Source organism: Scyliorhinus torazame, chromosome 2, assembly GCF_047496885.1.
Source record: "Scyliorhinus torazame isolate Kashiwa2021f chromosome 2, sScyTor2.1, whole genome shotgun sequence".
Lineage (NCBI taxonomy): Eukaryota > Metazoa > Chordata > Chondrichthyes > Carcharhiniformes > Scyliorhinidae > Scyliorhinus > Scyliorhinus torazame.
In genome coordinates this window covers 95,612,961-95,627,720 of record NC_092708.1, presented here as the reverse complement: position 1 = coordinate 95,627,720, position 14,760 = coordinate 95,612,961, and the positions used below count along the sequence as shown (strand labels likewise).

The window sequence follows — 14,760 nt, the reverse complement described above, 5'->3', positions numbered from 1 at the left end:
TGCAGCTCAGTCATATGATCTTCTGGTTTTCCCCACATTCCAAACAAATCAATCAGTCATTGGGTTACACTTGTGTGCTTTTGTTTTTTAAAATAAATTTAGGGTACCCAATTCATTTTTTCCAATTAAGGGGCAATTTAGCGTGACCAGTCTACCTAACCTGCACATTTTTGGATTGTGGGGGCGAAACCCACGCAAACACGGGGAGAATGTGCAAACTCCACACGGACAGTGACCCAGAGCCGGGATCGAACCTGGGACCTCGGCGCCGTGAGGCAGCAGGGCTAACCCACTGCGCCACCGTGCTGCCCTACACTTGTGTGCTTTTGCCTGCACCAACTGGTGCACAAACATCCTGGGCCCACTCAGCATTCACCGATAAAAGTGTTTCCTAAGGTTGAAGAGCACTTTGGGCTGACCGTCCGCCCTTTTCTGATTGGTGACATTGGTCCAGTGGGTCCAGAGTTGTCCTGCCAGAGATTCTGTACTGAGTAATTTCCTCTCCACAGTCACTGCCTCGGAGCAGAGAGGGTCATGTCTCTGAAGGCTATTTCTTTCACCTCTTAGGGCAGCACGGTAGCACAAGTGGATAGCACTGTGGCTTCACAGCGCCAGGGTCCCAAGTTCGATTCCCCGCTGGGTTACTGTCTGTGCGGAGTCTGCACGTTCTCCCTGTGTCTGCGTGGGTTTCCTCCGGGTGCTCCTGTTTCCTCCCACAGTCCAAAGACGCGCAGGTCAGGTGGATTGGCCATGATAAATTGCCCTTAGTGACCAAAAAGGTTAGGAGGGGTTATTGGGTTATGGGGATAGGGTGGAAGTGCGGGCTTAAGTGGGTCGGTGCAGACTCGATGGGCTGAATGGCCTCCTTCTGCACTGTATGTTCTGTGTTCTATGTTCTCCCAGTTGAGAATGATTCTGGACAACTGTTGTTTCTGGACTTTGGATTTTCAGACTGGAGTGGTTACGTGTATATTCAATTTCTAATTTGTAACAAGTCAAATTACTTAATGGGCCAGGGCTTCCAGTTGCAGGTAAGTAAAATTTATGGAATGTTTTCTACTGGAAAGTGAAAGCACTCCAGAGTGTTTTTGGAGATGTTTTGGTGCCTATACCAGCCACTGTTGCCACATCAGAAGGATGGCCGAGGTGACCTGTTCACACACAGGCTGAGAGAGATATGGGGGCTGCAGCAAGTAATGCCTCTGGATCTGCAGCAGGGCAGGGAGTTGCAGCTGAGGTTCTCAAGAGGGGAAGAACCATGCCATATCCTCTGACAAGTTGGAACCTAACCTTTCCTGCCTCCAGGATGTTATGTAATTTGGGATAACACAAGCTGCCACTTGATGCAGTTTTGAGTAAAAGATGCTCCAGACTTTGAAGTGAGTTCAATGTGTTTCATTGAACTATTAGCCCAGTTCTCAATGAGTTCGACTCTCTGCGAATCTAAATGTAGTAACTCCGTCTAACTGAACCAGCCTTGCTTTAAGCCACGTGCTGGGGTGTGATGCTGAGGATACCCCCTGTCTCACTCTGTAGATGTTGGTCTGTGGAAAGAGGAGGGGTGTGAGTGCCTCATCCCTTTTGTAATGAGATACCACCCCTGAGTGTCCTGACTGCGCATTGGTCGTTCCTATTCTATGTGTTCATTAGCTGCATGTTTGCATATCATGACACTGGACAGTAGGCTAGCCGAAGCATGCATTAGTGTATAAGAACATTCAATGCTTTTCTGTATGCTGCCGCATTGAAGTCCTCTGCTGAGTCCTCTGCAGCAAAACCTGTCTTTCACCTCACTGTTTGGTGAGCTGGCAAATTAATCAAACTTTCACCCTCATCCCTCTTGTGGTCAGTGAATCACCACATGCTGATCCCAACTTTTTTCTAACATCCATGGTAAATGCAGTGCAAGTATCTGAGCTAAAGTATCGGAGGCTGTACGTGTCATATTCGGCAATATGGCCTCTGCTGTGTTGCTGCTCCCTCCTTGGACTGCAGTGGCTGTGCGGGCAGCTAATCTTGGATGTCTGAAAGCAAGAGCTCAGAAGGGAAGGTTTGTGTGAGGGAACAGGTTTGGGATGGAAAGCAAGAGATCCATAATCACACCATCAGCAGTACTCAGCATATCAGATAGCAAGATGAGGGTGAGCAGGGAGTTGAGAGGAGGCATAAAGCAGGAATATGCCATCATCTTCAATATTCTCAACAACAATGGATGCTACTGGCCCTGTCGCAGCCGGCACTATGACATGGAGAATTATCTCCTTTAAAGGAATTTGGAGATGCAGGTGTCCTATCCCCTGCCAATTCTGCTCTGCTCCCTTCCATGTTTTGCCATTATGTCTTGCAAGAGAGAGGGCAGAATGTCAGTGGTTGTGTAGCACTATTTGGGTCATGTGCCTGTCATAGCTGAATAGCTAGAGGCAATGGGAAGTGGATGTGAGGCTTGTAGGTGTCCAAGGGTGAGATGGAGTATCTGGATGTTCGGCATAGTCATGAGTGGCAGGAAGTGCTGCAGTGCTGCTGGATGAGGGATGGGGTTGTGGTGCATTACGCAACTTGGACTTGTGCTGTGGTGGGTGGAAGATACAGTTACTGATTTGCACCACCCATGTGAGATAATTACACCTCTAGTGGTCCTGCTGCCAGATCTTCAGAACTAGATTCTGAGAGTTGACCTCCCTGGTCACCTGCTGTAACTCCCTTTTGAGGGGTCATCCTTGAGGGCTTTCTGGTACCCCTTATGACATTCTTCTTTCTGCTCACTTGCGTCACTAATAATTACAGTGTCATATCCATTACAAAGGAGGAAGATACCATCATTATTAATATTCTCAACGATATCAGATTGCTCTTTGGGCCCTGTTAATTTAAAAATAATCTCCATTACACCAATCTATTTTTTCACCATACTTTTAAAAAGCAGCCTACCTTTAATAAAAAATACAGGCAAGCATTAGCAAACAGTGCTGCTGGCATTACCTGCTGTGTGCAAAGCTCGCTAGCAGTGTGGAGAAGAGGGCACCAGCAATGGTGGCCCAGAAATTTGGATCATAAACATACAGATGAGGTGGGTAGACAAATGCTGTCCACTTTGATTTGAACAGATGCAAACTGCAAATCGCAACCTCTGTGTTCAGAAATTAGGGCAATTGAACTTAACACACTGAGTTTGAGCCATTAAGTGCACTTAGAATAGTAACTCTCTATACAGCGGACAGCGTGTATCCCAGTGTTTTCTAACTTAACAAGTGGCTTTTGACCTGTAATGGGTTTTGCTTAATTGGAGATACAGAAGGTATAAGCTCGAAGTTAAAGTGTTTCCTTTTATTAAGAATTGTTTAACTATTAATTGCAAGCTATTTTCTGTGATAATGCAGTTGGTCGTGTGTTAAGAATGTAGTTTGTTTTAATATAAAAGATCCCGGTCTGTCAGTGGAATTACTCCTGGGGGTGAAGTATCCTTTCCTCACGGTTTACATGTGGCAAAATTGTTGGTGTTTCTTGTCCAGTTTCCTAATGTACATTGGGGTCTGGTCGGGCACCATATCTATGAAAAAAAGTATTTGAATTTTGTCCTTCTATGTATTTAAATTCATAGTCCCTCAGCAAGATAGCAGTATGACAAAGCTTTGAGAGGAACATGAGCAGTGTTATAATTTCCACATAATTCTAACAGTGAAAGTGAAGTGTCTATCTGATTTACACTTTAATAAGTATTTGTGTTAATAGCCCCACTGTTTCCTTTACTTCAAAATCCAGGTAATAATGGGTACAGTAGTTGGAATTTAGTGGTGGCCAACCTGGATGGTATCAGCCCTCCAGTCAATTAAGGGCACCAGTAGGGCAGAAATCCCGCCCTTGAAAGCTGTTGGCCAATCAAAGGCCTTGCACTTCGCTCGCTATCATATCATTCAAGTACAGCGTTGGAATTTATACAGATACATTTTTCTGTAAATCATTCCATTAATACTTGGATGTTACCACAATTCACAAACAATACTAGGGAAATATAAATGGTCAACCAAATGGATAATACATGCTGCAAGACAACGTATAGTGTATTCTGTGGTACAGCCTGCTTCTATTGAAGATTAATGCCAACCAGATTTTGTTATGATGATGACTATTCCTAATACTTTACTTACTCTCCTCCTTTCTCCCCCCATAGATTTTTGTTTATTCTCTTGGGGCCTCTTGGTAAAGGTCCACAATATCATGAAATTGGCAGGTCGATTGCAACCTTGATGACTGATGAGGCAAGTGCTGAATTCCAAAGTACTTAATTAAAAGTGATCAAGAGATGTCTGTTGCACACTTCGATAATTAATTAATTGCAAACTTGCTAATCGGATTTAATCATTTTTGTGAATGTTATAACACTAGACCATTTAAATTACATTGGGAGACTAGACAGTAATAAATTGTTCATGAGTTTGAGAGGACAGACAAAAAGTCACACTTCATGTCAGTATCATTACTCCCAGAGAAACAAGACTACAGTAAAATGGTATTTGGTTTAATTTTTAAAATACATTGAAATGGTATGACCAGTGACAATGAGTTATATTGGCACAAGTACGCTGACACTGCAGCTGTGTTTGGAATTGAACCAAGCTGTTGATCTTCATACAGTGAATGTGGACATTTACAGTTTCTTTTTGTGCTTTTGTAATCCGTACTTTTAATAGAAAATTTAACAAATACAATCATTTCATCTGACCACTCAGGATTATGCATTATTCAAGACACAAGTTATTCATTTGACTGATTGCAGGTATTCATGAAGGTTTATTTATAGTTATGATATGGATATTTTGGGAGTAAGTGCCAAATCTGGAATAATTAACAGCCTTAGATAGATGATGTATAAAATAACTATTAAGCGAAAGGATGCAGTTATCCCCCGCTTAACGTTGGACTCAGTTAACATTTTTCACTTTAATATCATTCACAAAATGGGGACTATATATCCATTTACTGTTGCGATGTTCACCATAACGTTGTTTGGTCACAGACTCCCTATTCTGTATCCTGAACATCCCACAGGGGCACATGGCATTTTCCACCACTTTCCCCAGTGTTGTTCGGGTCCTCTTCTGATGCTTCTCTTTTCTCTGTCCCCGTCCCCTCTTCTGCTCCTGCTCCTGTCCTCAGTGCTCAAGACTCTTCTCTCCCTGCCGCCCCTCCCCCTCCAGAGCTTTCATTCCCATCCTCCATTTATAAAGTCCCCAGTGTCTGTCGCCACCGCAGGGACTTCTGCATCTGGTTCCTCTATGATTTCTATGAGAACCTTTGATTCACTTAAAGCTGTTTCACAACTACAACCTTAAGTGAGGATTTATCCACCTTGCATATTCCTAACATCTGTTTTATACTGGTAAAAACAGCTACTGCAAAAGCAGAGCTTTTGTTAAATTCTAACATTGAAACTGATTAACTGTGGCTTTAGAAATCTTGAGTTAACTAATATTAGTGATCCTCCACCAAAATATTTCAAGGAACTCAGTTAATAAATAAAATGGAAGTCTCTTTGACCAGGGGTTTTCAAAATGTGGTCCACGTAGAGATTTTCCATGGGTTCAGCAAAATATTATGAAATGTTTAACAAGCAGACCAGCCCTATGGATAAAGCATAGGGTGAATCTGTTCTGTATTCTCCCACCAAAACTGAATAAAATACTCCAGATAAGGTTTGAACAAGACACTGTACAGGTAAAACATAATTCCTCCCATTTGTACTCATGCCTTCTTGACATAAAAAACAAAATTTCTTGAATCTTTTGATTGCCTCTTGCACCTTTCTATTAGTTTTTGATTATATTTAAACTCCGATCTCGTGACTGCTAATGACTCCAAGTTACTCACTATTCAGAAAACACTCCAATTGATCTAAAGTTGATAACCTCACATTTGCCCAGATTGATTAGAATCGAAGAATCTTACAGTGCAGAAGGAGACCATTTGGCCCGTCATGCTGGTACTGGCTCTTCAAAAGAGCTTCCCAATTTAGTTCAACGTCCTAGCTTTTCATCCATACTCTTGCAAATTATTCTCTTTAAGTAAAATTTAATTCAATTTGTCAGTTTTATCCACTCATTTAATCTGCCATGTCCCGTTGTAAATTCCTGCTCCCACCCCCATTGTTTCCCATACCTCCTAACCTAAAGGACTTTAATTTTCAGGCTCTTGAAGTGTCGTAACTGGGGGGTCCCCAATTATACTCTGGGGGCCACCACCGCCCTTCTCCCCACCCCGGAGGCCTGGGTAAGGGCGATTGTCTGCAATCCTAACATCTTAAAGTGCGATATAAGTCAAAAACTTCTGATGGTTCCGACTATCTGACAGTAATGATTACCGAGCAGAAGTTAGAAGAATTAAAACCACTTCTACAGTGACTCTGATTGCATTCCACAGAAGTTCAGGCCCAATGTCATCTGCCTGTTTCATAATTAATGTTTAAATATGAAAGAAACCATCCCCTATGGACAAGCCCTCCGTATACACAGGATCTACTCAGACGAGTAGGTGCGTCACAGACATCTACAGACGCTGAAAAATGCCCTCGTGCGAATGGGATATGGCGCTCGATTCATCGATCGGCAGTTCCAACGCGCCACAGCGAAAAACCGCACCCACCTCCTCAGAAGACAAACACTGGACACAACCGACAGAGTACCCTTCGTCGTCCAGTACTTCCCCGGAGCGGAGAAACTATGACATCTTCTTCGCAGCCTTCAACACGTCATCGATGAAGACGAACATCTTGCCAAGGCCATCCCCACACCCCCACTACTTGCCTTCAAACAACCGCGCAATCTCAAACAAACCATTATTTGCAGCAAACTACCCAGCCTTCAGAACAGCGACCACAGCACCATACAACCCTGCCAATGCAATCTCTGCAAGACATGCCAGATCATCGACATGGGTACCACCATTACATGTGAGAAGACCACCCACCAGGTACGTGGTACACACTCATGCGACTTGGCCAACATTATCTACCTCATACGCTGCAGGAAAGGATGTCCCAAAGCGTGGTACATTGACGAGACCATGCAGACGCTGCAACAACGGATGAATGGACATTGCCCGACAATCGCTAGGCAGGAATGTTCCCTTCCAGTCGGGGAACACTTCAGCAGTCAAGGGCATTCAGCCTCTGATATCTGGGTAAGCGTTCTCCAAGGCGGCCTTCAGGACACGCACCAACGTAAAATCGCCGAGCAGAAACCTGTAGCCAAGTTCCGCACACATGAGTACGGCCTCAACCGGGATCTTGGATTCATGTTGCATTACATTCATCCCCCACCATCTGGCCTGCGAAATCCTACCAACTGTCCTGGCTTGAGGCAATTCATACCTCTTTAACCTGTGATTATCCCTCTCTCCAGTTGTTCCGTCTGGACCTGTAAAGACTTAATTGCCTGCAAAGACTCGCATTCAAAGTATTGTATTGCATCTTTGACTTTGTCTGTATATATGTTTCTGGAACTCACCTCTTCATTCACCTGAGGAAGGAGGAGTGCTCCGAAAGCTCGTGATTCAAAACAAACCTGTTGGACTTTAACCTGGTGTTATAAGACTTCCACCTGAAAATAAGCATGGCTCATATCAAGTTTTGTAAATAAACACTTTACAGCTAGTTTTGCATGGTTCAGGCGGGACGCCCTGTTTGTAGTCCCCACAGAGGCAAACAGACTAGTCCGGCTTCATAACCTGTACTACAGGTGCTGCCCACTCTGCAAAACGCACTGGCTGTATGATTCCCAGCTCTTCCCCGTGCTGCAACTCTATCAATCTTGCCGATTAAGATGTACGGAACAGGCCATTCCTTAAAATATCTGGTCTGAGCCTCTGGATGTACTTAAATGCAAACATCGGCTCCTTTTATCCTGCCCAGGCCCCCCTGGAATAATTCTGAATATTTACCTAAGACCTCATGCAAGTTTCCAGTACCCATCCAGAAATTCTGCTGCCAATCGAAACAGGACTCATAGCCAATCCAGCAGGTTAGGTCCTGGCCCCTGCACCATGACTAAAAGTAACCGAACCTGTGTGTTGTCCATGGGTCACCGGGGTCATGGTGGTCTCCAGGATGTTCAGCGGTTCACCAGTGTAAGTTGCCCTGTGGAAAGGACACTACATTCGCCCAGTAAACCAGGTTTACGCCCGACATCTGCTAGTGACAAGGCGACAAATCCCGGGGGAATCACTGGATGAATTCTACCGCACGCTCCTGGTACGAGGTAGGAACTGTGACTGCCCGCAAGTTTCAGCCAGCGACCACACAGAACTTTTAATCCGGGACACATTCATTGCAGATATGCTGTCCTCCCAAATCCGTCAGTGGCTGCTGGAGAAAGAGACACTAGGCCTCAAGGAGGCACGGGCCCTTGCTAGCTCCCTGGATGTGGCCTCCCGAAATGCCTGCGCGTACATCCCCGACCACGCGGCAGCCCCTTGGGCAGCGTGGAACCCACCCGCGGCCGACCCCGATGCATCCCCCATCCCCCCACAAGCTTGTGCCGCGCGGCTACCAGGCAACCCCGGGGGGCCCCGCTGTTATTTTTGCGGGCAAGCCAAGCACCCCCGACAGCGCTGCCCGGCCCGCTCCTCCACCTCCAAAGGTTGTGGCAAAAAGGGCCATTTCTTGGCGGTATGCCAGGTTCGGGCGGTCGCCGCTGTCTCCGGGGGCGAACCGGGGTCGCCACCACAACTCGCTCCTCGGGCGCCGCCATCTTCATTTTTCTGAGCCACGTGCGGGCCCCGGGCACTGCCATCTTGTTCCCCAGGGACCACGTGCGATGCGTGGGTGCCGCCATCTTGCCCACCCCCAGCCATGTGCAACCCGTGGGCACTGCCATCTTGGCTGGAGTCTCAGGACCCCGATTCGGATGCTCACATACCGCCTGAGTAAAATCTTCAACTTTTACCACGACTCGCCTCTGTGACCCTGGACCAGTCTCGGCCCCGAACGCTCTCGACCGCGACGACGACCGTGCTCATCAACGGGCTCAAAACATCCTGCCTGATCGACTCCGGGAGCACAGAAAGCTTCATACACCCCATATACCCAGTTAACCAAAGAATCTCCCTGGTCTCCGGGTCTCACTCTGTAGAAATCAAGGTGTTCTGTGTAGTGAGCCTCACGGTCCAGGGAAGAGAATTGAAAAATTTCCAACTCTATGTCCTCCCTCACCTCTGCGCTGCCACGCTCCTGGGATTGGATTTCCAATGCAACCTCCAAAGCTTAACCTGTAAATTTGGCAGCCCTATACTCCTCCCCCCCCCCCCCCCCCCCCACACACACACACACACTGTCTGCAGCCTCGTGACACTCAAGGTCATCCCGCCTTCCCTATTTGCGAACCTCACCCCGGATTGCAAACTCGTCGCCACCAGGAGCAGACGGTACAGTGCCCAGGACCGGACCTTCATTAGGTTGGAAGTCCAGCGGCTACTGAAGAAAGGTATTATCGAGGCTAGCAACAGCCACTCGACAGCTCAAGTAGTGGTTGTAAAGACCGGGGAGAAGCACAGGATGGTCATCGATTATAGTCAGACCATCAACAGGTATACGCAGCTCGGCACGTACCTTCTCCCCCGCATATCTCATTGGGTCAATCAGATTGCACAATACAAGGTCTTTTCCACGGTGGACCTCAGATCCGCCTACCACCAGCTCCCCATTCGCCCGGGCGACCACAAGTACACTGCATTCGAAGCAGATGGGCGGCTCTACCACTTCCTAAGGGTTCCATTTGGTGTCACAAATGGAGTCTCGGTCTTCCAACGGGAGATGGACCGAATCGTTGACTGGTACGGTTTGCGGGCCACGTTTCCGTACCTCGCCAATGTCACCATCTGCGGCCACGACCAGCAGGACCACGACACCAACCTCCGCAAATTCCTCCATGCCGCAAAAACCCTTTACTTAACCTACAGCAAGGACAAATGCGTGTTCAGCACCGACCGTCTAGCCATCCTCAGCTACGTAGTGCATGATGGAGTCATAGGCCCAGATCCCGAATGCATGCGCCCCCTCATGGAGTTTCCCCTCCCCACTGCTCCAAGGCCCTGAAACGCTGCCTGGGATTTTTTTCATATTACGCCCAGTGGGTCCCCAATTATGCGGACAAGGCCCGCCCACTAATCCAATCCTCAGTTTTCCCCCTGTCGGCAGAGGCCCGCCAAGCCTTCAGCTGCATAAAGGCAGATATCGCAAAGGCCACGATGCACCCTATCGATGAATCCCTTCCTTTCCAGGTCGAGAGCGACGCGTCCGATGTAGCTCTGGCGGCCACCCTCAACCAAGCGGGCAGGCCCGTGGCCTTCTTCTTACGCACCCTCCGTGCTTCAGAAATCTGTTATTCCTCCATTGAAAAGGAGGCCCAGGGCACAGTAGATGTTGTGCAGCACTGGAGGCATTACCTGGCCGGCAGGAGATTCATGCTCCTCACTGACCACTGGTCGGTAGCTTTCATGTTCGATAATGCACAGCGGGGCAAGATAGAGAACGATAAGATCTTACGGTGGAGGATCGAGCTCTCCACCTACAACTATGAGATCTTGTATCGTCCTGGGAAGCTAAACACGCCTCCTGATGCCCTATCCCGTGGCACATGTGCCAACGCACAAGTGGACCGAATCCGGGCCCCCGATGAGAACCTTTGCCACCCGGGGGTCACTCGATTCTTTCATTTTATCAAGACCCGCAACCTGCCCTACTCCCTCGAGGAGGTCAGGACCGCCACCAGGAACTGCCAAATCTGCGTGGAGTGCAAGCCGCACTTCTACAGGCCAGAGAAAGCACACCTGATAAAAGCTTCCCGTCCCTTTGAACACCTCAGTATGGACTTCAAAGGGGCCCTCCCCTCCACCGACCTCAACATGTATTTCCTGAACGTGATTGATGAGTACTCCCGGTTCCCATTCGCCATCCCCTGCCGCGACATGACCGTCATAAAAGCCCTCCACAGTATCTTTACCCTGTTAGGTTTCCCCGCCTACATACACAGTGAAAGGGGGTCCTCCTTCATGAGCGACGAACTGCATCAATTCCTGCTCAGCAAGGGCATTGCCTCGAGCAGGACGACCAGTTACAACCCCCGGGGAAACGGACAGGTAGAGAGGGAGAATGGAACGGTCTGGAAGACCATCCTACTGGCCCTACGGGCCAGGAATCTCCCAGTCTCCCGCTGGAAGGAGGTCCTTCCTGATGCACTCCACTCCATCCGATCACTGCTGTGTACCACGACAAACAAAACACCTCATGAACGTCTCCTTGTCTTCACTAGGAAGTCCTCCTCCGGGACCTCGCTCCCAACCTGGCTGGCAGCTCCTGGACCCATTCTGCGCCGCAAACGCGTGTGGGTGCACAAGTCGGACCCTGTGGTAGAGAGGGTCCACCTCCTTCACGCTAACCCTCAGTACGCCTAGGCGTACCCCGACGGACGGCAGGGTATGGTCTCCCTACGGGACCTGGCGCCCGCTGGATCCCCACCCAAACCCTCCACACCAACCCCACCCTCCCTCCCACCGGCTCACCCCACGGCTGCCCCTTCCCAGGAGGATTGTTTCTTCCACTAGTCCCACCCAGGGGTGATGAAGCTACCGAAGAAGCCAAAGTCACGCTCCCGGAGTCACGGATGCCCGAGCCGGCGCCTGCATCACCGCCGAAACTGCGACGATCACAGAGGACGACCAGGGCCCCCGATCAACTAATTGCTTCATTCTGATATGTGCATGTAAAATGAACACTGTAAATAGTTGTGACATGTAATAAGGCAAAACACTGTACCACCGACGGGTATCACCATAACCTCTACCACTGTATGACGCGAGACCACTACCCCCGCCGGACTCTCTTTTTTAACAGGGGGTGAATGTGGTAGTCGTTATTGGGGGTATTACGGTACCTAGGTTGAGGCTGTAAGATCATTGGTGTGGGAGGTACCTGCGACAGCAATATCATTGGTGAAGCCTGCCGGCTGCTTCCGCCCAGTAAGGCAGAGTATAAGAGTCTGTGTCTCCCCAGCAGCTGCATTCTGTCCCTGCACTGCTGGGGGAAACATCTAGTCCAATAAAGCCTTCAATTGTCGTCCAATCTCGCTCTGGAGTCATTGATCGAGCATCACCATGTCTCTTGGAAAGGCCAAAACCATGCCAGGACCATTGAGCAACCCTCAGGATCCCTCTCCAATTACATTGAGCGAAGCGTCTTCACCTACGCCATCACCCCAACACCTAGGCCACAAGGAACCTAGGCCCCGGCCGAGGGGATGACTAAACACAACCAGATTCGTGAGGAGACGGCCAAGGATCCTCTGCTGCCGCGTGTGATGCAGCACCTTACCAATGGCTGGCAGAAGGGACAATGTCCCCAGTTTTATAATGTAAAAGATGACCTGACGGTGGTGGAGGGAATCCTTCTGAAACTCGACAGGTACGTAATTCCTCAGAGCATGTGGGCTATGGTGCTGGGCCAACTCCATGAGGGTCACCTTGGGGTCGAGAAATGCCGACGCAGAGCTCAGGAGATGGTCTATTGGCCGGGCATCAGCCAGGACTTTGCCGACACAGTCCTCAACTGCCCTACCTGTCAGAAGTTTCAACCAACTCAACCCAAGGAAACGCTGCAACAGCACGAGATCGTGACCAAAGTAGGTATAGACCTTTTCCACGCCAAGGGGCGTGACTACGTACTCCTGGTCGACTACTTCTCCAGTTACCCAGAAGTGGTGAAACTGTCCGACCTCACGTCGATGGCGGTAATCAAAGCCTGCAAAGAAACGTTCGGCAGGCATGGAATTCCTCTCACGGTAATGAGCGACAACGGTCCTTGCTTTTACAGCCAGGAATGGTCTGATTTTGCACAGTCCTACAACTTCCGTCACGTAACCTCCAGTTCCCACTACCCGCAGTCAAACGGAAAGGCCGAGAAAGGGGTCCATATTGTAAAGCAGTTGCTGTGCAAAGCTGCAAACTCAGGCTCCGACTTCAACCTGACGATGCTGGCATACAGGGCAACCCCACTGTTCACTGGGTTGTCTCCAGCGCAGATGCTCATGAATCGCACTCTGAGGACCACAGTTCCAGCCATCCATGTTGCAGACCTTGACCACCTCACGGTCTTACAGAAAATGAAGTAGTCACGGGCCCAACAGAAGGCCACATAGGATGCTCATACCACAGATATACCCGAGCTGGCTCCAACTGATCATGTTCGCGTACAGTTGCCTGAGGGCAGCTGGTCAGCCACAGCTGTTGTGATCAAACAAGTGGCCCCAAGATCGTTCCTTGTCCGCATGGCTGGTGGCTCCCTGCTACGGTGCAACAGACGGGCACTGCAAAGAGTTCCACGCCCGCTACCCGACCGAAGTGCCCCACCACCTATGATTCTTCCTCCGGACGTACCCTGCCTCGAGGCCACCGATCTACCAGCAATCCTGCCGGCCCATGCGACCACCGCAATGGCAGCGATTCCGCCTATCCACGTGCAGGCAGCTCCTGATCCACCTCTGCGGCGATCAACAAGAATTCATCGCCCACCACAAAGACTGAATCTGGAGACTGAACTTTTGTACATTTTGTGGCTTCATCGATTTAACCTCTGTAAATATTGTTTCATTTGCCATGTATCTGCACTATTGACACCTTCCTATGTATATACGTTCATTTAGACACCTTTTGTATATAGTCAGGCATATATATATATATGCACGCACACCTTAGTATTTATTTATCTAAAAAAAAAGTGGGAAGATGTTATAATATCCACTCATGTATATAATGAGATGCAGACAGGCAGTGATTGACACAGAGGATGACCAGTAAGCACACAACACAGTGCAGCCAATCACCACACAGGACACTACCACTATAAAGCCAGAGGGCACTAGGTTTCCCGCTCTCTCTGGACCCAGCCACTGAGACGATCAGAGTCCACAAGCTAGCAAACACCATGCGGTAGCTAGTAAGTCTGGTCAGGCTACTACTAGGTCTCCAGTCAGTTCAGTATAGTGTCGACCCACAGCTGAATATGTATCAGTTCTATTGTTGAATAAAACAGTGTTGGATCTTCTCCAGTGTTAGACATCTTTTTCTAGCTTCCCTGCATCGAGTGCAGTCCACATCGAACCTACCTGCCTAACACATCAAACCCCACCCAACCCGACCTTTTTGGAGACTAAGGGCAATTTATCATGGCCAATCCACCTAGCCTGCACATCTTTGGACTGTGGGAGGAAACCGGAGCACCCGGAGGAAACCCACGCAGACACGGGGAGAACGTGCAGACTCTGCACAGACAGTGCCCCAAGCCGGGAATTGAACCTGGGACCCTGGAGCTGTGACGAAACAGTGGTAACCACTGTACTACCACGCCCCCCATGGCATATGAGGAGAGATTGACTAGGTTGGGATTGTTCTCGCTGGAGTTCAGAAGAATGAGGGGGGATCTCATAGAGATTTATAAAATTCTAACAGGACTAGACAGGGTAGATGCAGGGAAGATGTTACCAATGATAGGTGTGTCCAGAACCAGGGGTTACAGCCTGAGGATTCAGGGTAAACCATTTCGGACAGAGATAAGGAGACACTTCTTCACACAAAGAGTGGTGAGCCTGTGGAATTCATTACCACAGGAAATAGTTGATGCTGAAACTTTGAATATATTCATGAGGCGGCTAGATATAGCACTTGGGGAGAACGGGATCAAGGGCTATGGGGAGAAAGCAGGATTAGGCTATTGAGTTG

General features: G+C 48.7%; 1 protein-coding gene across 4 annotated transcripts in view; it reads left to right on the top strand.

The window, feature by feature from the left end:
* Window positions 1-14,760, top strand: part of LOC140389792 (sodium-driven chloride bicarbonate exchanger-like) — a 548,473-nt gene that overhangs the window by 351,376 nt on the left and 182,337 nt on the right. For all 4 annotated transcript variants that reach the window (XM_072474332.1, XM_072474325.1, XM_072474340.1 and 1 more), the window contains one exon: window positions 4,169-4,256. In XM_072474332.1, coding sequence (XP_072330433.1) covers window positions 4,169-4,256 — 88 coding nt within the window. The remainder of the gene's footprint in view (window positions 1-4,168; window positions 4,257-14,760) is intronic.